The following is a 21,577-nucleotide window of genomic DNA, read 5'->3' as shown; positions in this document are numbered from 1 at the left end:
GCTGACATCTGGGGTTTCACGGCTTTGTTTAATATCCCAGGAATTCCTGTTCCTGTTCCTGCGTTCCACCATGTGTGCTGTTTGGTCGTGAGCAGACTCGAGTAAACGCACGCACTGTTCTACACTTGCATTTCATGGCAATACTCCAAGGGAAGAAATTTGGAGAGGTGAAATCCCGCATAGCACTTGTTTCCTTGGAATAAAACAAGACAGTCACACTGAAATAAAAAGTGCAATGCCACCCGATGAAACAATCATTATTGTATAAGGGTTCCCGGGGCAACCAAGGAATTATTGGACTGGGCAGTGAGGAAGGCCTCAAATTTGTCTCCGTCCATCAGTACAGTGCATGGATTGACAAGACAGGCACGGCTCGAGTCCTTTTGCTCAGCAAAATGGACTCAGCAAAAGGGCCACAAGCTAGCTCGATGAATACTTAAATCAGAAGGATTGCTTCTACCCACATTGTTCTTCTTTTCTTCTTTGCTTCTCTGCCGGCCCATTACCTCTATACTCTTGCGGCAAGAGCCATTCTTATTAAAATCAACATCCTCTGCACCGGCATCTCTGATCTCTGGAACGCAAATCTGCAGCATCAGCTGCCGAGGACCCCCTCCTGGACAGCCCCTGATAACGAACGGTCCGGTGCAAGAAACCTCCCGCCTGGATTCCAAGCCACACGAGTGACACGACGCAGCCACAATCCGTCTATGCTGGGTTAAGAAGAATACACATCAGCGAATCATGGATCCCAGGGTGGATGTTGATGGCGCTTGTCGGTCGTGCTCTAGCTCTCTTGACCTTGAGCCAGCCGGCACGCCCCTTAACATTAACTCTGACAGACATTGGATCTTTCCTAGTAACGCCGTACAGGGGCTTGACAATGGTGATACTCAGAAACCGCCCGCGCTCTTTGATGCCGATGATTCTCTGTCGTATGGGCAGTTAAGTCAAGTATCACTTGCTGACAACGACAACGCACTTCAGCAAGCGATCGGGGCTTTCAACATCAATGGAAATACTTTCCTCGAAAACACTTGGCCTCCAGAGTCGACCTCCTATTCCAACACCTACTCATCTCAAGAACCCACGTTTCAACCTCTATGGTTGGATCCCGCGCCAGCACATCCATCAACTACAAGTGTTACGCCCCCACCGCCAGACCATCTACGAGAGGTACTTGAACGAATTGAGGCACTCGAGGCTGTGGCTGCGATACCGCTACGGGAGACTTCTGGTTGCACCCGCCATCGCGCCATAAGTCGCAACTCGAATCCCCCTCTCCGCAGGTATATTATTATATCCCCGCCTCAATCTTTCCTATTCTAAACTCAGACACAGACAATCCCGAGCAGGGTCCAAAGCTCATCATAAGTGCGAACACGCCTTTTGTAATACCGTAGCTACAAGTAGCAAGGATCTCAAGCGTCATGAGCTACAAGTGCACAACAAGCCTGAGCCCGGAGAGTTACGCCTAGGCTGGTATGTGTGCTCGTGCTCTCAACGAACATCGCGCAAAGGCACCTTAAAACGACACATGACAACTTGCAAGAATGAACCTTTGTCTGGATACTACTTTTGTAGATGTCTTGAGAAGTTTATCGAGCGCAACGCCTTTGATGCACATATCAGTGACTGCGGTGCCAAATCCAAGGGCCGACCTGCCCTCCCCCGTTGATCCTCGGTCTCGAGACACTTCCTAGGCTTTGCATTTTCATTGATGATCAAGTTTACTATATCATTGTGGCGATCAATTCTTCCTCTCGTGGGTATTTACCGGGTTTTCTGAAGGTGGTTTTCCGACATGCTCATAGCAGGCACATCTTTGCTGCGGGGAGGAGGAGTAAGTGATGTATCTGTGATCCCACAGTGATTACCTTAGTTATCAATGAAACCCACCTTTGCGAGGCCAAAGAATGTTCAAATGAGAGGGTTGTGATATATACATGAACATTTGTGAAGGACGAAGGGGACGATGTTGAAAATGATTTGTTGGAATGCTCTGAGATCAGATCGGGGATATGATCCTGGTTTTCTTCAATCTTAGAGATAGAGAGTTATAAAAAAGGGTGGATGAAGGAGCCTTTTGTAGGCTTCCTCAACTCTCACCATCATGCTCGGAGCGCAATGCTGCCAAAAGTCCTCCCTATCCTTATTGGCTGCCCATTTCCGAGCATTGTGTTCAGCTGGATACAGCCTCGAATGATCGATACCTGATGTGGGGCACAGAATCCAAGAAAGGGCCTCAAACTGAAACGGTCGGTGAACTCGTGTGGGCAATACAAATTAGTGAAAATGGCCACAAAGTAGAGGCCAGAAGATAATGTGGCCTCACCCTTGGCGCACCAGGGCAACCTCGGCGTTAATGTAAGAGAAAGTTGAAAGCAAAAGAAGGCCTTCAAAATAAAAGGGCCTCAGAATAGAGGGGCCTCAAAATAAAAGGGGCCTCATGCAAGGAAATGGCCGCAAGTTTTGGATTTGGAAAGGTGTGTCAGATACAGCCTTGGAAGATTTTTAGAGGATGGTTGGTCTTAGATTTCGGCCGCAAGTGGTTTGTGTACAAATCTAGCACGCCTCTTCCTATGCTGGGTTCCTAAACGACTCCTCTAAGACGATGCTTCAGTCACAAAAGTAAGGAGCTTGTGTTCAGCGGTATTGCACTGGAGAAGTTTTCTTTCCCCAAATTTTCTCAATATTTAAGTAGTGCATTTATCCCTTTGGACTTACTCTCCTGAGACTGCTATTAATTATGTCTTCCCGATATATTTCTTCAGACAGGCGCAGAAGCCGCAAGATCAAATGACTTCAAACTTGATCAAGAAATCACCAACAAGTACGAACAATTTGCCAAACTCTGTTAGGATTGCCGATTCTAGAGTGCGTAGTATGCAATGTTAATACATATAATGAGCTTCAAACTAATAGTCCAGGTGTTGAAATATCAATTGAGATATTCGACCTTAAATACCACGCTGTTAAGAACCGAAAAGCTCCATGACTGCTACATGCTAGCATCTAGAAGCATCAGACCTACGAGAATCCAGAAACGGAGAAGGTCTTCCCCGAACATATACTCTAGCAGCATCATCGCGCGAAGGTTTGAGAATATCCAGCTGTATCATTACACATCATGCCAATGCTGTAACGGGCACAGGCAAAACTTATATATCAATGAACCACGAAAAGAAGGACATCCAACCTCGTTCCCACAGACCGCCCAATGCCAACGAAAGAGGGACCAAAAACCCGTGACCACGTCTTTCGACATTCCCTACGAGAACTTCGTAGGTTCAATAGTTGGAGACGAATTTCGTCTCCAATATTTACGCTGCCAAGAAGATCACCTAGACATCTACTCGGTCCAAAGTCTTAACGGTCTATCCCTAGAAGCTCAAGCCTTCTCGCTATCCAACCTTCCAGCAAAACTGCTACAAGCGCGGAAAAGGCGAATGAAGCGGCTCCGTCAATCTGACAACTTCGTTTGCAAAATCGACCAAGCGGCAAAAACGTTCATGATAATCGATGTTGCACGAAGTGACGCGGAGTGGAGGAATCTGGGTCGGCAGATGGAACAGCTGGTGGTAGAGCGTGATTTCGGTGTGGAAAACTTTCCTTATCTGCCGGGAGCCAGGTATCGAAGAGAGAGTTGTTACAGTGATAGTTCCACTCAGGTTAGTAAATTTCGATTGATCACTTCTTGGGGGAATACTGGAATACTGATTGATGGCAGGATTCGGCGTCTGTGTTCTCTTCCTGCCCACCGAGCAGTCTTGATTCACGATCTAGCACTTCGAGCTACGCCGATGTTGCTTCTCAGGGATTGGAGTTTCATAACCCTTCTCAAACGAGGAAAGGCATTAGACAGCGACAAACACGACAGAGAAAACGGAAGGGGCGTGATTTGGCTGATGCTTAACACTGCAACTCTGCTATTACACGATCTCTGCTGTCATTCATTGAGACAAACAAGTCCAGCCTTTGATGTTTCCTAAAGAACACCCGTGTGTTGATACCTACTCTCGTAGGTGATACTGAGATGTCACTCTAGTTTGGAAGTCGATATGGGAGTTCAAAGCAAATGGCGTAGATTTAGTTTTGATTTTCAAAGGGCGGCAAATTGAAGGAAACCGACAATTTACATGCGCTCAAGATCGTATCGATGAAGATGTGCGGCCGGCTATTGGGTGAGTGTTTAAGTGGGGGAAACAGAACGAAATTCCCAGAAGTATGACTGTATAGGAACAGGAAGAGAACCAAGCTAGGTCTGAGGTTCCTTCATAGCGGTTGGTGCCAAACGAGCCTCGGCGGGCAAGTTGTGCTTGAATCTTAAGAGAACGAAAACTACTAGGAGTACGAGGAGTCAAGGAGTTGTATAGTTGAAGGTTCTACCTGTTCCTTTGCAGAGTGCCTTCTAATCTCCTTACTATTCCAATATGTGTGAATACTCCGCCCTTGAGTTATAGATCGTATCGAATTGCTCTTCACGCCAAACACTCGATTGCTCCCGTGTTTGGCCCTCGTTGTTACGCTAATACATTGCAATATGAAGAAACGAGTATCAATTAGCCATAATCCTGCGCCCATTATCTGTGTCGCTGGCAGCAGAGTACCTCCCTTTACCGCGGATAGCTGCCTATGCACGAAACCGAATTTATTTCTCTTTTCAAAACTATTCTACATTACCTTTCGCTAATAGTTCTAGGATAAAAGTTTCCCTATCGTAAGCTATAACATCATTTCAAATATCAATTTCGTAATCAAAGACGAAAACTGCCATTTCTCGTGAGTGAGATGCTTCACAACGCAGCTTTCCAAGAACGAGGTCAGCCCTTTGCGAACCAAGATGTAGCAGGTGATTAACCCATTCCAAGTGACTGCTCCGATGTACACTACTCGACTGCCAAAGCGCTTCCGATCGAAAGCTACATCACCAGGTCCTTCGGCTTGACTTGATTTGTGAGACTCATTGCAGCCTCATCATGCGGGTTTTCTAGCTCCAGGCTGCAACTATTACCAGCTGCCTTGGCGGCGGAACCCGAGCCGCGTATGACTTTCGAAGTACTTCAGTAAACGGGTCGCACCTGTGGCTAGCGAATCCTGAAACGCCAATTGTGACTCACTCCTCTGTGTCGGCGGTACGCAAGCGAAGATGCCGAATCAACGATTCGATTGTGACCGGAACCTCCCCCTTCGAGAGGACCACCATACAGTTCGATTTTTGTATGTGGCAAATATTTGACACTTCGGAAATTTGGATTCTCATCTTATTAAGAATTGACAAATGCCGTGTTGAGCAGACCACTCGAGATGCTCGTCAAGAACATGTATGTACTTGATTTGGTGGGGTCGACAATTATCTGTATAATTTATCCCTTGAGTTATTTCGAACATTTGATTTCGTATCTAGACATGAACCTCGAGTCTTGTTTCTAAGCATTCAAATGCTCATTTATCTCTCGTTTGCGACATTTATCTCGGAGATCTGAATAACTACCAGGGTCATATTCCGCCTGTTCATCCGTGACCGAACTTGACACAGTGAACGTCAATAGTCTAGGCTAAGGTCTCTAGCAAACGTAAGCCCACAGACAACTCTTCCGAGGCGAAGTTCGAAAATAATTTTCGAAGGAGGTTGAGGTAGGGTCATTACAAACCGCGTATTTCGCTTCGGCCAGTTGCTCCGTTCCCCTTTCTGGTCACGTTCCATCCTCGGACAACCTGTACTATTTTTCGTCTCTCATCGCATACCAGCGTGGAGAACCTTTTCCCATCTTCAGAAGGTTTTCCTTTGGGTTAGCATGTTCCCTGAATGGAACCCAACATTGCTCATCGGCTCAACCTTCGCAGTAGAAATGGGGTTTTCATCCTGCATGAGGCTGAGTCTTTCGAGAACGAAGCCGGAACTCGTTTTCTTTGTAGACGGGTTGAGAAGCTCACTTGTATTCTTCGATAGAACTTGGCCATCGAGAATATATTTGACCGCCGCATGATCCGGGCCAAAGATTGCTTTCGTACCTTCGATCAGTTCTTCAAGCAGCAGGGCTGTTTGGTTCTCTTTGCCTAAGACGTTGCGGCATTTTATCAAGGAGAACATTGCGAGTAATCGATCAGGATGACCTGATCGTTTTTTCTGGTGAGATTCCACCACTTTGCACAGAATTCATTCCGCATCCTCATACCTTTTTGCGCACATGAGGATGCGGCCATGATGTAGCTCCCCGAATAAATAAATGAAATGGTCTGCACCGAGGTCTCTCCGCACCACAGCATGGCCAGGTAGAAATATGGACAATGCCTCGTCAGTTTCGCCGATGACAGCCTTGATACGTGCCAGGTTGAGACCAGCCCAGAGAGTATGATGATGCTCTCTGCCGAACCTATCTAGGCGCATTTTAAAGACTTCTGCCTCCAGTTCAAGCGCACGATCAAGATCTCCTTGCTGGCCTCTGCGATACGCAGCTCGGTCAAAGTGGGCCATAGCTAGATTGTCCATGGCCTCAAGTGTGGCTGAATGTGATTGACCAAGCTTCTTCTTCAAGCCAGCAAAGGCTTGTGATTGTATGCCGATCGCTTCGGTGAAATCGAAGTCCTTGCCAACTGCGCGGCCTAAGCCCCCCATGGCCTTCAGCGTCTGCACATGATCGTGGCCAAGTGCTTTTGTAAGCCCTTCGACTGCAACGGTGTGCATTTCGCGAGATTCGGGGATATTACCTTGTAGCCACAGGCTTGATCCGTATGAATCCATTATTTGTAGTGTCTCTGGATGTTCTCGGCCAAGAACTTTGATACATGCATTTAGGGCCTGCTTCTGAAGTTCAACAGCTTCATCCACCCGTGCAAGTTGCCAGTAGGTCCAGGACAACAGGCGCATGATATTTATCGTCTTAGTGTTTTCCTTGCCCAAATATCGGATAGCGAAATCTGCAACATATGTTTGCAGCCGTTCTGCCTCTCCAAGCTGGTGGCCTTGTGCATAGACGAGACTAAATTTCACAAGTTGTAATAATCGGTCTGAGGTCATCGGGGGGTTCAATACCGGTAACAACTTTCGCCTAGATTCCCTATTTGTTGCAAAAGCAATTTGGATTGTTCGCTCGACATGTTGGACATGGCGAACATGTGGAAGCAGATCTCTGCGGAAAGCTTCGTCTTCTTCTGTGTCGCCCAAAGGCGGGAGTAAGATAGCACGAGAAATAATAGTCGCTGCCATTTGACACCACACTGCTTGCTCAACGATTGTCATTTCCGGCCTCTGTCTCGCCCATAGATGGACTGCTGCATGCATTGAATAACAATCTCGTGGGCCGGAACTGGTATTTATCAGCGACATCTGAGAGAGCTCTTTGAGTCCTTCCCTCAGTCTCAGTTCGTAAAATGCTCCTGGCTTGGGCGATTCAGAAAGGAACCTCGGTAAGACAGGGCGATGCCCCATCTGCGAAAGAAGACTGACAATTCGCATTATAAGGTTTCTCAAAGTCTGCGCCGGTGTACGCTTTGGGATCACTTTGTCGTGTGCCTTTCTTTCACCGTCTCTGCGCAATGCATCAGTCAATTCGATCTCTGGATTAGATGCTGCACGTAGGAATATGTTTAGCTTGATCTGTTGACGATCGAGGAAGGAAAATATTCTCAGAAGATCTAGAGCATCTTCGCCAGCTGGAGTCTTCCTGGTCGAAAGTCCGTGGTGTATGAGCTCATAACTAGTATAGATTGCAGCATTGGTGTCCGAAATTTGAGAGGCAGCATTGGGCTCCTTTCTTTGGCGGATTCGATCCCACGTTTTCTCGAAGAAATCGAGGTAAGTCTCAAGGGAGCAAACGCCCGAAAGAATTGTTGCTCCAGCATGTATTAGGGCAAGAGGTAAACACCCCATAGCTCTAGCAATAGTATTCGCACAGTTAACGGAGGACGTGCTCCACGGTACCGACTCGGCTGATGCGTTGAGAAGTAGTTCGATCGACTTTTTCTCATCTAGTCCATGAAATTCTAAGTAGCGAGGTCCTACGGTGCCGTGCGTTTTGAGCATGGGGTTCCTACTTGTTATGAGGATTGTGCCAAATCGACTGTCTGGAAAACATTCTTCCACGGGAAAACTCTTGTCGTCCGCATTGTCGATTATGAGCAGCCATGGTTGCTCTGGTCCAAGACTTGAGAGCCAGCTTTTGACCGCAGCTGGACTGGATGCAACCTTTCCGATTGTTGAGAGAGAGGAGAACGATTGTTCCGAGTGCTCCTTGGAGCTAGCATTGATCCAAAACACCCCCCAAAAGCTATAAAATTAGCTGAAAATCTACACAATCATACTTGATTGACTAATACCGTTGCTTGTTCTCTGAGGCGAACTTGCAGCATAGCTGCGTTTTTCCAGATCCAGCAAGACCAAAGATCACGAATCTCTTCTGCGCTTCAAGGGGACTTGCAGAAACGGGAGTGACGAGGAATTGTCTCAAAACTTCAAGCTCGTTCTCGCGCCCAGTATAGATACTGCTAACAGTTTGTGGTGTGAAGAAATGTTTGTTCAGATACGCCAAAGCCACCACTTTTTGTGCGGATTCGACAGCGGATGCAAGCTTCCAAAATAAGTACTTGCACGAAAGGCAGGAATTCTTTCCACTAACCGTTCTTTCAGCGGACAAGTTGACAAATCTTTCTAACGAATTTATCTTCGAATCCAAATCGGCGCCTAGGTTCTTAATAGACGCGGATAAATCTGAATACGACTCGTGCGACGCTTGCTGCGATGTGCGAGAGTAAATACTAATACTTGTCAGCCAACTGATTCACAGCATATAAAGGAAATGTCTCACATGCTAACCGCCGAAAGACTGAGTTGTAGCGCAATTTGATGAGCTTTCAGCTTCTCACGCAGTTTGGTCAATGCCTCTTCCCTTGATTGCTGCTTCAGCCACCTCCGCAGTTGGTCAAGTTTGATGTGCTTGCCACCTCCAACTCCTATAACCTCCAAAAATATCGCCTCGATCCTCTCAACTATACCTTGACAGCTAGCCAGAGTGTTTTGGGTAGCACGCCAATTTGTACCTATGATCTGCTGTTGGTGGGGTGATACCCTCGCCGCGGATCCTTCCATGTAGGTACGTTCAACTAGATCGTTTACAGACCGGAGGGAGATGATCTCTTCGCAGAGGCCCTCCAGTTCCTGGTCGACTACTCGAAATCCATGGTTGGCGTCTTTGAGGAATTTTGCGAGCCGCACACAAACGTCAGCAAGCCCAGCGGTACTAGTACAGCAATCAGCTCCATCGACTCGTGAGAGACTTGCGTCTTGTGAGCTTACCCTGCAAGGATTGAGAATGGATCGGCCATACGGCGGAAGTCTCGCAGCTGTCAAATGTACCAAATATTTAGAGACAAGCACGTTAGCTTGATAGAAACGGAAGATAAATCATGCCACAACAGTCGAAGGAAACGCGGCCATTTCTTGTCTCATGTAGGCAGCCATGAGGCAAAGAAAGGAAGACCAATGCATCTGATGGAGGGCAGGAATCTGGACTTGGCCCATATCAGGTTGACGGGGGCGAACGGCTCCTTATGCCCGCCAATAACAAGACGAGCATTATCAGGAGCCGGGCTGTCATTTGAAAAACCAACACCTCTCATAACATTGTTGGTACATTGTTGGTGGCAGCCTTTCTCACTCATAACTGATTGGTTGATGGCTGTACCAGAAGCTGTACCGTAGACACTCAACAATTTCAGCTGACGCCGTCAGGCACACACACCGCCAACACTCACCAATTTCATTATTTATGGCTTCTACCACTCCACCCCTCGATTTCACGCATGAAACGGGCGAAGAAATACTAACTAAGAACATGGAAGCTATGCGCGAATTGCATATATTCGCAAAGCTCCCAATTGCAGTTATACGATGCAATTGAGACGTGCGTTATAGCCTGAAGCGCACAGACTTATCTTGGCAGGCTCGTTAAAACCTGATTGTCACCGGCAACACCTGAATGGTCAGATTGTTTGGATCTGATAATCTCCTCTCCACTCTGTCGCCATTCGGAGACTGGGGAAGCGACGGACACTAAATTAAGCTATTAGACTGGCGGCTACAGCACGGAGACTACAGTAGCGTCGTAGCGTCGGAGCGTCGGTCTTCATGGATGCAATTGTTCCAACAGCACGCATCGAAGCCAAGACAGAAAGACTCTAATATTTTAGAAAAGCTTTTCTTCTGAGCTAGATCTATTTGAGCTCTTTCAACACGACCAGTAGTGCATTCCGTACCTGCCTTGCGAAAATAACATGTTATTTACTGCGCCACGAGCTTAAGATGATGCAAATTGAGCCATAGTTATCCAGAATTGTCTTCCAAATAATTTAAAGGGGGAAACTTCATTACTTCTATATTTCCACCTTTCCTACCCAAATGGGTTTAGACCAAGGCGTGTTAAATTATAGCGGCGTAGAGCGCGTGCTGCACTATCTCCAGCCATCTCCAGTCTCCCTCAATCGAAACCGAAGCTTTCTTCGTTCCCAAATTGCGCTGAAGTATGCCTAACAACGCTTCTATTCAAGGCGTGTTTGACTTCTTCGCACCTTTTACTCTTGTCCGACCAGTAACATTTACAACACTCCTTTTCGTAGCCTCGATATGGATATATCTGTACACTCGCAAGGCTGTGAAATACCGTGTATGTTTCCTCATACTTGACGTGCCAAATATTGCTGTTAATCTACGTGTATAGCAAGATATTGAATTCGGGGAACGGAGTGGATGCAAACCATCGGCTGCGAAGCTCCGTTATGAATGGCCTCTGGCACTAGATGTCATGAAAAGTGGTTTCCAAGCAGGACGCGAAAAGAAACTGCTGGCTTTCTTCACTCAACACTTTGATCAATTGAGCCCAACTGCTGAAGTCAAAATTCTCGGAGGTATTGGCTATGTAACGCAGGATCCCGAGAATATTGAGGCAATCCTTTCTACGCAATTTCAGGGTAAGACGTGGGACTTTCTCTACAATCCATACGCATTGAATTCTTTAAGACTAATCGTGTAAATACCATAGATTTTCATCTTGGACCTCGCAGTATGGCCATGCATGCGATGATCGGTGAAGGAATTTTTACCCAAGACGGTGCTGCCTGGAAAAATTCGCGTGAGGTTCTTAGACGCCAGTTTATGCGGATGCAGTACCAGAACTTAAAGGACTTCAGCGAGCATCTTGAAAACTTGGTCGAGAGGTTGAATACTTCTACCGGCGTCACAGATCTTCAGCCGATGTTCTATCGACTGACGCTCGACACGACCATAGCTATGATACTGGGACAGCCCGTTGAGAGTTTCAAACATGAAATCGGCGACTTGTTCTCGAAAGCCTTCGACAGAGCGTCTCTAGTCACTGGTACACGTGCCCGTCTTGGGGATATGTATTTCCTATACCGCCCCAAAGGATTCTTCAAGGCTTGTGAGACGATTAAAAATTACACCTATCAGTTTGTCGCAGACGCCTTGCAGCGAGAAGTGGAAAGCCCAGTCGAGTCTGAAAAGTCTTCATTCATCGCGGAACTGCACCAAGATAACCAAGACCTGCAACTCGTTCGAGACCAAGTACTGAATGTGTTGATCGCTGGACGCGACACCACAGCTGCGACATTGTCGTACGCCTTGTAGGTAGACGCAATTTTTCAGCTTGAATGCGCTAATCCTTCTCATCTAGCCTTCTTCTTCTGTCTAACCCGGATGCGTTTGACATCCTCCGTCGCGAAATAAATACCGTTGTCGGCGACGAAAAAGATGTTACCAGAGCACATATTCAGCAGATGCCCTATCTGCACAATGTTCTCAAAGAGAGTAAGCAAAAGTATGCTTCTTCACAAGAATGTGCTTGTTGACAAATAGATACAGCGCTTCGATTATATCCCCCAGTTCCAATTAATACTCGCTTCTGCCGGAAGACGACTGCTCTCCCGGTTGGCGGAGGTCCGGACGGGCGTTCACCTCTCCTGGTTCGCGAAGGGATGCCCGTTGCATACTCAGTCTACCACATGCAGAGGCGCAAGGATTTTTACGGTCCTGACCCGCTGGCTTTTCGACCCGAGAGATGGGATGGCCCCGAGCTTGCTAGCATCGGCTGGGGCTACCTTCCGTTCAATGGCGGACCGCGACTTTGTCTAGGAAGTAAGTCATGTGTCAATTTCTCATACCGAAAGAAAATGCTGACCGTGGGGAATCAGAGGATTTCGGGCTCATGCTAGCTTCCTGTGGTATCGTGCGAGTCATTCAGGAGTTTCCAGGCATGAAACTTGCCCCGGGAGAGGTCTTGGAGGAACCAGGAACAGAACGTCAACATCTCACTCTTACCTTATCCAACTCTCAAGGGTGCAAAGTCCTTCTTGGCTGAGGTATGCATGATACAGAAGCGCAACTCTAAGAGCATGTTGGTTATTCCAAGTGCGTACTACGAAAGATGTTCAGAGAGCACAGCATGAATTCACAGCCAAGGATGATTAAGCCACAGGAAGTGAAGCAAGACGGGTATTGCACGAAGCTGGTTAAGTGGGCGCTCATTGTCCGCTAATCCCAATCGGGCTACTATAAAAATACAGTATCTACAAATCTCCATAGAATAACATGTAAGAAAAATCGCAAGCAACAGCCTGCAAAGCATATATTCGTATCTTAAAGATGGAAATGGGAAGCGCTCTTATCAAGATATCTGACACTTCGTAAGGACTGTCAGCTCCGATCCGGGTTTATCAGCAAGTATGGCACTTGTCTGTCATTGGCTACCCGCTACAATATACGATCCAAAGTTTTCAATTAGGGATGGAAGATGTTGGCGCCCAACAAATGCTTGTTCATTACTTGGTAGCCGAATGCTGACCTCGAATGTGCCGCACCTTCTGTCGCACTATTACAAGGAAGTGCTATATTAGGCTTCAGTTGTTCTATTACCCTGTACAGCTGAGTGCCCTGTCCAGCTGAACATCCTATACAGCTGAATCGCCACTAAGCAGTCTTATTATATATATAACACAAGGTGTCTAGCGGCTACAACTTGTTATATCATCGTTATAGGTTGGACTTAGCTGCTTATATAAGCGTCTGTGGGATAAACCTCTTTATCACGCTTAGGTGGATCTGACTACATACAATTATATGCCCATCACGTCTATGCTAGCTCTGACCCTATTTATCGTCCTATCCGTGACCATCTTGGCCTAACACTCTTCTACACCTAGAAATGCAACCCTGTGTGCTCAAACTTCCAAGCCGGAATGATTCCAATTTGATGGGACCACTTGAACACTTCAGGCCTATTTCACCTCTACTGAGACCGGCCGGCTGGCCTCCATGTGCGGAGGTCTCTCAAACTACTTTACGTGGATTTTTAGGAACCTTGACCATGAGGTTATTTCTGACTTTAACCTCACTTACCTGAGTATCATACAGTTTGTGTGCAAGCGATGCCCTATCCGGAGAGCCAAGGACTTGGAATTATCATTAGAGAACAGGCTGAAGCTGCGAGGCGCAAAATAGGCTGTTTTGAGAAGGATAAAGTGGTATTAATAGGTGCAAGAAGGTCCATAATCAAAAGTCGACTGTCTCCTCGCAGTCAACTAAAATACGCTCCTCCTTTTCTTTCAACTTTCTCTGCACAAAGTCTTCCATACCATCTTGTTCTTCTCTGGAGAGTAGCTTAAGTGCTTCTTCATACCCAGGTTTTGGAAAAAACCTGGGATTCCGATTGATGATTTTCCAAAAAACCTGATCAAAAGCCCAACTTTTCCGAGCCGCATAGGCAACCCAAAAATCGCCAGTGTCCCAACTTTCCTGCATCCGCACCGATAGTCGCTCTATCAACCGCCTGTCTTCGATCATAGAATCTTCTGCTTTTCTAAGCACTTCTAAGAAGGTTCTCAGTCGCGGCTCGTACTCCTTCACCCAATCCAAGATCCCATGGGGCCATTCTTCGGGAGGCTCGAGAAGCAGCCACCAAGGAGGGCTATATGCGAATTCGGCAGGCGCAGCATAAGTCCACTCCCAATCTATAACCCCGACGAGCTTGTCGTGTTCATCGACAAGTACATTTGAGGGTCGAAAATCATCACAAAATAACTTGAACGGCGTAGGTCCGCTAACGGGATTTGTTGGAAAATGCCGTTCTAATATAAGCTTGCGAAAAGCATAGCGTCCGACATATTTCCATCTGCAGTCTTCGGCGTCTTCAATTGCATCATTGCGCTGAATAGACAAATGAGTGATATTAAGATTGGCAAGGGCTTCAAAATACGCGGATGCGGTTTTGAACATATTAGAAGGTAGAGTACTTGGCGAAAGATTTCCATATGAAACCAGCAGGGTCATATTCATCGTCAACGGCCGGTGAGTGACTGACCAGCTTCCATCTCCGAGCTTTTCAATCGAACCAATTTTGGAAAACGAGGGCTGTGAAAGCTGAAGTAGAACGTTGGCCATATCACTATAAGCGCACTTGAGGGTCGTTTCTGATATGCGAGGGTCTAGGATAGGTCTGTCCGCCTTCTCGAAACCTTGTAAAAAGGTTAGCATATACTGCTTGCGAAATGGACTGATGATAGGTACCAGGTGTATTGAGCACATCGCTCATAGAGCGGGTGTGACGAATAAACTCCATAAGAATATACGGACCCAACCCAGGCTCTTCATTAGACATGCCAAAGCGTAAAACGAAAGGCACTGGGATGGCGGTCAAGTCGGTAAGATATTGCATTATAGCCACCTCCCGACGGATCTTTTCTTCGGAAAATCTGGAGATCACTGGCCTGGGAAATCGAATCAACAGCGGAACGCTGTTTTTGAAACTCATCGTCAAACCAGCATTAAAACCACCTACTTGGACAAGGCTAAGTTCTATTGGCATTCCACCCTCACTTGCCTTCACCATGAAATCACCGGCTAAGCTTAAATTCTCTTTCAAGAGGAAATTTTTGCGAAACGCATCGTACTGAGCGTCGATTCTCGCACAAGCAAGGTCGTCATATTGTATGCCGCTCATTTTGATAGTAGGAAGGTTTGAAAAATGGCAGATAGTGTTGGTATCACAGGCGGTGATACATTAGAACGTGATCACTTCTCTACTACGTAGTATAGACTTGATGCTGGTTGATTGATGCTTAGCATTTGGGTGGTGTTACGGAGACGAAGAGGTTATGCCTCTTCGCTGACTAAGCTAAGTCACATGAGCTAGATCACATGACTAGAAAGGTTGGGGAGGATCCTAGGGCGGATCCCAGGGCGGATCGTATATCCCAACAGATAGCCTCGATAGCCTCGAAAGTCTTGTGTCTGTCTGTAAGAAACCGCGGAATTAGAACTGTGAGTTTGGCTCAAAAATAAATGACAAGTATTATAGCATTAAGAAGCATACGGCTGATATATATAATGACAACACGACAAGTTGTAGCCGCCAAAGGGGACGGGAAAGTTGATTAGAAGTTGTGCAAGGTGAGGTGGTTCAACGCTTGACCACGAATTGTTGCCTTAGGCAACTATACATACCGGGGCTACGTTACTATAGGGAGGGGGTATGATGTGCTAGCTAGCTAATTAGTTATAAATCTAAATGCATCTCTGCCGGTATATTGGGGAATTAAGTGGAAGGTATATACCGAAAGAAAGGTCGGGGGCGCAGATGGTGGGGTTGGTGTGACTGACTACCATTGTTTACAACGAGCGGATTGGGTCTATTGGGTGAATGAATGTTTATAGATAATTTAGGCTTAGAATGGATGCGAATTGTTTTACTGTGGAAGGAGAATATATAGAAGTGAGGTTCCATTGAGCGAAGGAAGTTGAATTAAGGTTGCTTACTACTCGTATTGTCTGCTCATCACATGATGACATTTGCGCCGGGATGAATTTGGCTTGATTTCGTGATTTGAGAAACGTGCAAAGCAATGAAAACGAAGACATTTGTGCAAGTGTTGGATTTGAAGACTTGGTTTCACTATTGAGCAAGGCTTGATTGATTTCTGCGCCGAAAAGGAACACGTGAAGGTTCAAGGTCAAAGACAATAATTGGGTATGCTTCGGATTGTTCTTACATCCATAGCCTTACTAGACTGTATTTTTACACTTACTTCGATATTATTAGCACGGTTCACCTTAAGCAATGGCATCACGTACCTCAACATCGGCAATTTTCAACACCGCCTTGCCGAAATTCTTGCCCTGAAGCATCCCAACAAATCCCTCTGGTGCATTGTCAATACCCTCTGTGACACTCTCCTTGGCCTTGAAGCTCCCATCGTGAAGCCATTTGGCAACATTCTCATCCCGTTCTTTGATGTAGACAGGTCCCACTGCAAGGTATTAGCATTGCTGTGGGGCTCTCAATGTGGTGCAATGGAGCACTTACTGTTAGGATCTCCAACGATAAAACCTCTGAAGGTTATCCTCCTGGCAACAATTTGCATCAAGTTCGTGATGGGATACCTCTCAGTCTCTGATTTGCTATACTCCGAAATCATACCGCAAGCAATGATGCGGCCAAAGGGGTTCATGGCATTGATAGCTGCTTCGAGCTGCTCTCCTCCAACGTTTTCGTAGTAAATGTCAATACCGTTGGGTGCAAGCCTCTTCAGAGCATCCGCTGGTTTCTCCTTCTTGTAGTTGAAACCTCCATCGAACTTCAGATCCTTCACAATGTAGTCCAGCTTCTCGTCGGTTCCAACAGATCCAATGACCTTCAAGCCCTCGTGTTTGGCCAATTGGCCGACTAGTTGACCGACAGCACCTGAAGCGGACGAGATGAAGATTGTCTCCCCCTTGACTGGCTTGCCAATTTCGTAGAAAGAAGAGTAGGCTGTCAGACCAGGCATGCCAAGAGCTCCAAGGAACACCTTCGAGTCAAGGTTGTAAGGGTTCTCAATCTTTTTACACGCGTTTGCAGCATCTTTCGGGAGTGCTGAGTACTCCTCTGTGGAAATGAATCCAGTGATAAAATCACCAGCCTTGAGGTTCGGGTTGTCGGATTTGAGGACCTTTGAAACGGTGCTGTTGGTGATAGGCTGGCCGAGGGTGAAGGGAGGACTGTAGGATTTGATTTCCGGTGCGCGCATGCGGCCTCTTTGGTATGGATCGAACGAGGCATAGATGTTCTTGGTGATGATACCGCCAGCTGGTGGGGCTTGGTCGAGATCGAATTCGCGCGCCTCGACTACGAGATCTTGGCCGGGAACTGGCAAACCCTTTGGCACCTGCTTGAAGATGACGCCCTTGTTTTGAACCATTGTGACTATTGATTTTCTTTGCAGTTAAGGGTATGTGTTGTATGATATTAGTGTAGAGACGGATGTCTGAAGGGCGTAGCAAGAGTTTTAATACTTTGAGTTCGCAGACTAACAAAGGAAGTGGATTTACCTAGGCATATGTGGAACATGACGCGGTAAGATATAAAGCTCCTCCATTTTCCTTACCGGATTACCAATAAAGGGTAGCAGTAAGGCCGAGACCAATTGCTTACCTTATCTATCTCCGATGGAACGGGTCTCGGCATCTCAAAGTGAACGGGAGATTCATTGTCATTATTCATGGCAGATACAGATTGTAGGTATACTACTACTCCGTATACTCGTAAGTTCAGAATAAAGGACCTATCATGCATGACGTTGGAAAATACAACTAAGAAGTGACGTTATGCCGAGGTATACGCCCCGCCACCTTGAAAAACTTAGATGGCTGTGGCCATCCCGAACTTCCGCCAGCAAATATGCTCGTTTCACGGCCCGGAGAGCCTATTAAGGAAGCACATCCGGCCTATTCGCGGGGAATCTGCACGGAATGTGCATCGGCTGTTACTCCATACAGGGGAGCGGATCTCCGACCGGCTTTGATACAGTACAGTATGAACTACGCTACGGTACGGATACCCATCTTTCACAGCCCGAGTTTTTATACTCCTGGTGGCATGATGCTTTTAACGAATGTCGCAGGATTTTGCAGAGCTGTGTGAGGTATACCTCCGTAAGTACGTGTGTGGTACTACAAGACGAAGTGAGTAAGGATTGACAATTGAACTTCCTATAAGATAGTGTTTTCCAGTTAATACTTTTGATGAAGTTCTCTCTAAATTATAAATCCATGAATGGGACAGTGTTTCCATATAAGTCTATGTCTTATATAAGGAGGATTAGCTGGAGGTGGAGGATCATGACTTCATTCTGGGGGCAACAGTTTGCCTGACTCAGTTCTGATTTCGTGTTTTTAGACTCCTTGATAAAAAAATCCAAGTAGAGTACACTCTGAACGGAGCTCAGGCTTTTGAGCGCGGAAGCGCCCAGAACAATCTCGAACTCTTTTTATATCAAACACAGGACTACTCAGATATTAGTTTCAATAAAGCTCCAGCGTATTCTGCTACAGTATCCTCATCATCACTAACGGAAGATAAACAATTATGTCACAACCTGAAGAATGAAATGCATTTACTAATGTTTCAGATATTCAAGTGCAGTAAGAGTAAAGTATAACAAACAGCTAAGACTTAGTGCTTAACAGTGTTTCTAATAAATGCGCCGATTTTATGATAGGTTTGTTATGGCTAGCTCCCCATAATAATTCCGTATTCGGACGCTTAGAGATAAAAGCACACCTAGCACAATATTAGTAGCACACCATAAAACCCCAAGTACCGTATTGCAAAGCCTGGCTATCACGACTGCTTCATCAATTCCCATGACTCAGGACATCTCAAAACGCCTGATCCTGCCGCGTCAAGCAGCAAGTGGCTGCATCGATTCCGCATTATTGCTACTTTGGTCGGCTGCATCGATTCCACATTATTGCTACTTTGGTCAAGCCTGTCATGCCGTCCACTTTGCGCCATACTTTTCAGCCTTCTTCCTATCATGGGCCTAGTCGTGGCGGTGAACTGCGGTCGGCGCATCGATGCAGAGATCGCATCAGCATATGAGCGTAGGTTCTCGGTTTCTGATGCTGTTCATGCTATTATTCACGAACGATTCAATTGCCTTCACGAGTACCGGGAGGTTGAGAGGATCGGCTTTGCCAATGCCAAGAGAATTTTTGTCCAGATCCTCCACAATATCTGAGAGGCTGAGACACATCTTCCCGTGTCGCTTCATGGTCTCGGGATCTGGGAGCGGCTCCAGGAATCCAATATAAGATTCGTTCTTGAAGTGCCGAATACCTTGAAGTATCCCTAGATCCTGTCTTAGTACCTGGTAGTGTTGGTCTTTTTCTGGAGTCTACAAGGCTCAAAATGGAATTATGAAGAACAACGCAGAGCCAAAGCGGGATGTGGTGTGGCAGCCTCGAGGTCCTATGGCTTGGCTGGGCTTATGATAGACTAACGCTACTTTTCAGCAGCCGTCAAATGCTTGATTCTATTCGCGAGTCCTCTTTGGTCCCGGTAAGAAAGGGCCTTTGAAATACCCTAGCTTATTATTACAGGGCCTATCCAATACACTGGTATCATGAGGCTCATGTCGATCAGATAACCCAGATATCTATATATGATCTGCGGCGAGCCAGAGTCGATGCCAGAAACTCATTATTTTCCCTACTACCGATTTCTACACAGCTCTAACTCTCTGGCTCTATATTATCACACTATATCACGCATTTCAAACAACTCCAGTCAATTCACTACGCTCTCATTCTATCATCACCTGTAGCTGGCATCAGTCTTTGAAGAGCCTCGTTTTCACTAAGTCCAAGCTCACTTCCCGCCACTTTCGCCCGAACAAGGCAGCACCATCTATATTGCAAGACATACGCCGTGTTACACAACCATGAAAGGTCTTGACGTCTTCCATAATGAGCGAGCATACGAAAACACCGAGAGGAGAGGATTCTGGTCCTCGATAATATGCGACCTAAAGGGCCCCCCAAAGAGCACATCCATACCACAATATCGAGACGAGAAAGAGAAGAAATACCACCACACACCCACTCATGCAGCATCGTCCTTCCTGAAAACAGCGACAACTCCAACTATGATACCAGCAATTCACGCTCAGAGAGAACAAAAGAAGGAACAGTCAATTCCGGGGCAAGCCGAGCGCGAGATATCAGATGCACATCAGTCACAGAGTTCGGCTTGAAACACTTTTGTTGGAGTTCGATGCGAATCTCTGGGTTGGGTTTCCCTTCACCATATTTTGGTCATTCCGGGTCGTATAATTGAAGGTGCCTACCTCCGGATGAGTCGGCGTTCATTCTATAGCGGATTGAGAGGTTGTGGGGGTTTGGAAGCAATTTGATCCCCAGGCGTTGACAGATACATTCGTTTTGCCTCAAGACATATGCATCTGCGAGGTTACCCTGCACAAAGCCGTACATATTATATGGCTCAGCCATTACTGTATTTATATCTGGTTAAAACACGATTAGAGTCTCTTGTTGCACATGACGCTTTGTTCCACCTCAAGTCGTCTTCGGGGGATGCCACGAGGTCTTGAAAGAAGGAAAGTGTATTGGTGTCCCCAAAGAATGGCTAGACTCTGCACTTGGTGTTAGTCTGGAACCCAACAGCCGTCCCGTGCCATCGTGCCCGACTGTAAGTTCTAACCCATCTCACCCCATCTCACCCCATATCATTCTGTGTTCAGTTGCAGCTGATCACGTGGTACAACCCGCGCTTGTATCTGATACTATCTCATCGTAAAGCTTCGGTTCCCGGGAAAAACTTTATATAAAGATGATGATAATTGTGCCAGGGACATAGTTTATGACGCAGATTATGCCTCACAGAGACAGATACGTCGATCACGTGATCTCAGTTCTCAAAGTCAGTCTTCCGAAAATCCTTTGGCGTTTCAACATCTCAGCACCGTAGCACCGTCTTGGAAATGGCCTCACGATGTATTCTTAGGACAATGACAACATAATCCGACGTCCAGATCTATGCTGAGGCATTTTCCCTCCATGCAGCTCGGAGCGGCATGGTGCCCCCCGACGGACGCGAGAATGAAACCTTTCGAATCAAGATAGAGCTTTTCCTGCCTCCCCCGCGCGGAGCGTTTCTTCCTTACAGATGCGCTTGAATACAAACATGGTCTATGGCCTGGGAACAGGATAAATGGGTCCCTACTCTATCCGAAGCAATCCATGATTCCAAGAATCGGGGTAGCTCTCAAATTCTCCTTTGGACATCGAAAGATTTTTCAGCAGGTACCTGCACCTACCCGTTGGGAACAATCTCATTCTTTATCTCGCATATCATGAGCATCATACTGCGTCGGCCTGTCTCTATGTATAGCCTCCAAGGAGTACAAAGAAAGAAGCGATAGGTGGAACGCGCCGCTTGCTGCAGAGACCCTGTATTCGACAATTTATTAGCTTTTCCAGCCAACTCTTTACGAGTATTTCATTTTTAAAATAGGTGATGGGTCACATGCAGGTACATTGTGGCTTGATCTTGCTGCAGCAATAGTCTCGCAACGAACGCCAAATGCATGTATTGCACCTGCTGTGGGCTAAGGTACTTTTTCAGCCTTCTTTCGATGGCCAATTCTATGGAACTTATGGAATGTCCTTGAAATTCCACTTCCACAGTTGCATGGGATTTTCTTTCGTAAGTTTATCCGTTGTGGACGTCCT

General features: G+C 46.5%; 4 protein-coding genes across 4 annotated transcripts; 1 reads left to right on the top strand and 3 right to left on the bottom strand.

Annotated features, from left to right (window-relative positions):
* Positions 1-5,773: 5,773 nt before the first annotated feature.
* Positions 5,774-9,324, bottom strand: LHYA1_G003674 (uncharacterized protein; the record flags this gene model as incomplete). Its single annotated transcript, XM_031148643.1, has 7 exons — positions 5,774-6,130; positions 6,263-8,270; positions 8,320-8,570; positions 8,619-8,757; positions 8,808-8,988; positions 9,040-9,239; positions 9,296-9,324. 7 exons carry the CDS (start codon positions 9,322-9,324, stop codon positions 5,774-5,776), a joined length of 3,165 nt encoding a protein of 1,054 aa, XP_031007118.1.
* Positions 9,325-10,520: 1,196 nt separating this feature from the next.
* Positions 10,521-12,371, top strand: LHYA1_G003673 (Cytochrome P450; the record flags this gene model as incomplete). Its single annotated transcript, XM_031148642.1, has 6 exons — positions 10,521-10,661; positions 10,716-10,965; positions 11,037-11,637; positions 11,688-11,821; positions 11,870-12,148; positions 12,205-12,371. The coding sequence occupies 6 exons, from the start codon at positions 10,521-10,523 to the stop codon at positions 12,369-12,371; spliced, it is 1,572 nt and encodes a 523-aa protein (XP_031007121.1).
* A 1,190-nt stretch (positions 12,372-13,561) lies between these two features.
* On the bottom strand, positions 13,562-15,008 carry LHYA1_G003672 (uncharacterized protein; the record flags this gene model as incomplete). Its single annotated transcript, XM_031148641.1, has 2 exons — positions 13,562-14,523; positions 14,576-15,008. The coding sequence occupies 2 exons, from the start codon at positions 15,006-15,008 to the stop codon at positions 13,562-13,564; spliced, it is 1,395 nt and encodes a 464-aa protein (XP_031007120.1).
* Positions 15,009-16,088: 1,080 nt separating this feature from the next.
* Positions 16,089-17,244, bottom strand: RED1_0 (NADP-dependent oxidoreductase; the record flags this gene model as incomplete). Its single annotated transcript, XM_031148640.1, has 3 exons — positions 16,089-16,091; positions 16,139-16,314; positions 16,371-17,244. The coding sequence occupies 3 exons, from the start codon at positions 17,242-17,244 to the stop codon at positions 16,089-16,091; spliced, it is 1,053 nt and encodes a 350-aa protein (XP_031007123.1).
* Between the last annotated feature and the right edge of the window lie 4,333 nt (positions 17,245-21,577).

This window comes from Lachnellula hyalina, assembly GCF_007821495.1.
Source record: "Lachnellula hyalina strain CBS 185.66 chromosome Unknown contig00033, whole genome shotgun sequence".
Taxonomy (NCBI): domain Eukaryota; kingdom Fungi; phylum Ascomycota; class Leotiomycetes; order Helotiales; family Lachnaceae; genus Lachnellula; species Lachnellula hyalina.
This window is presented reverse-complemented; position numbering and strand designations above follow the sequence as displayed.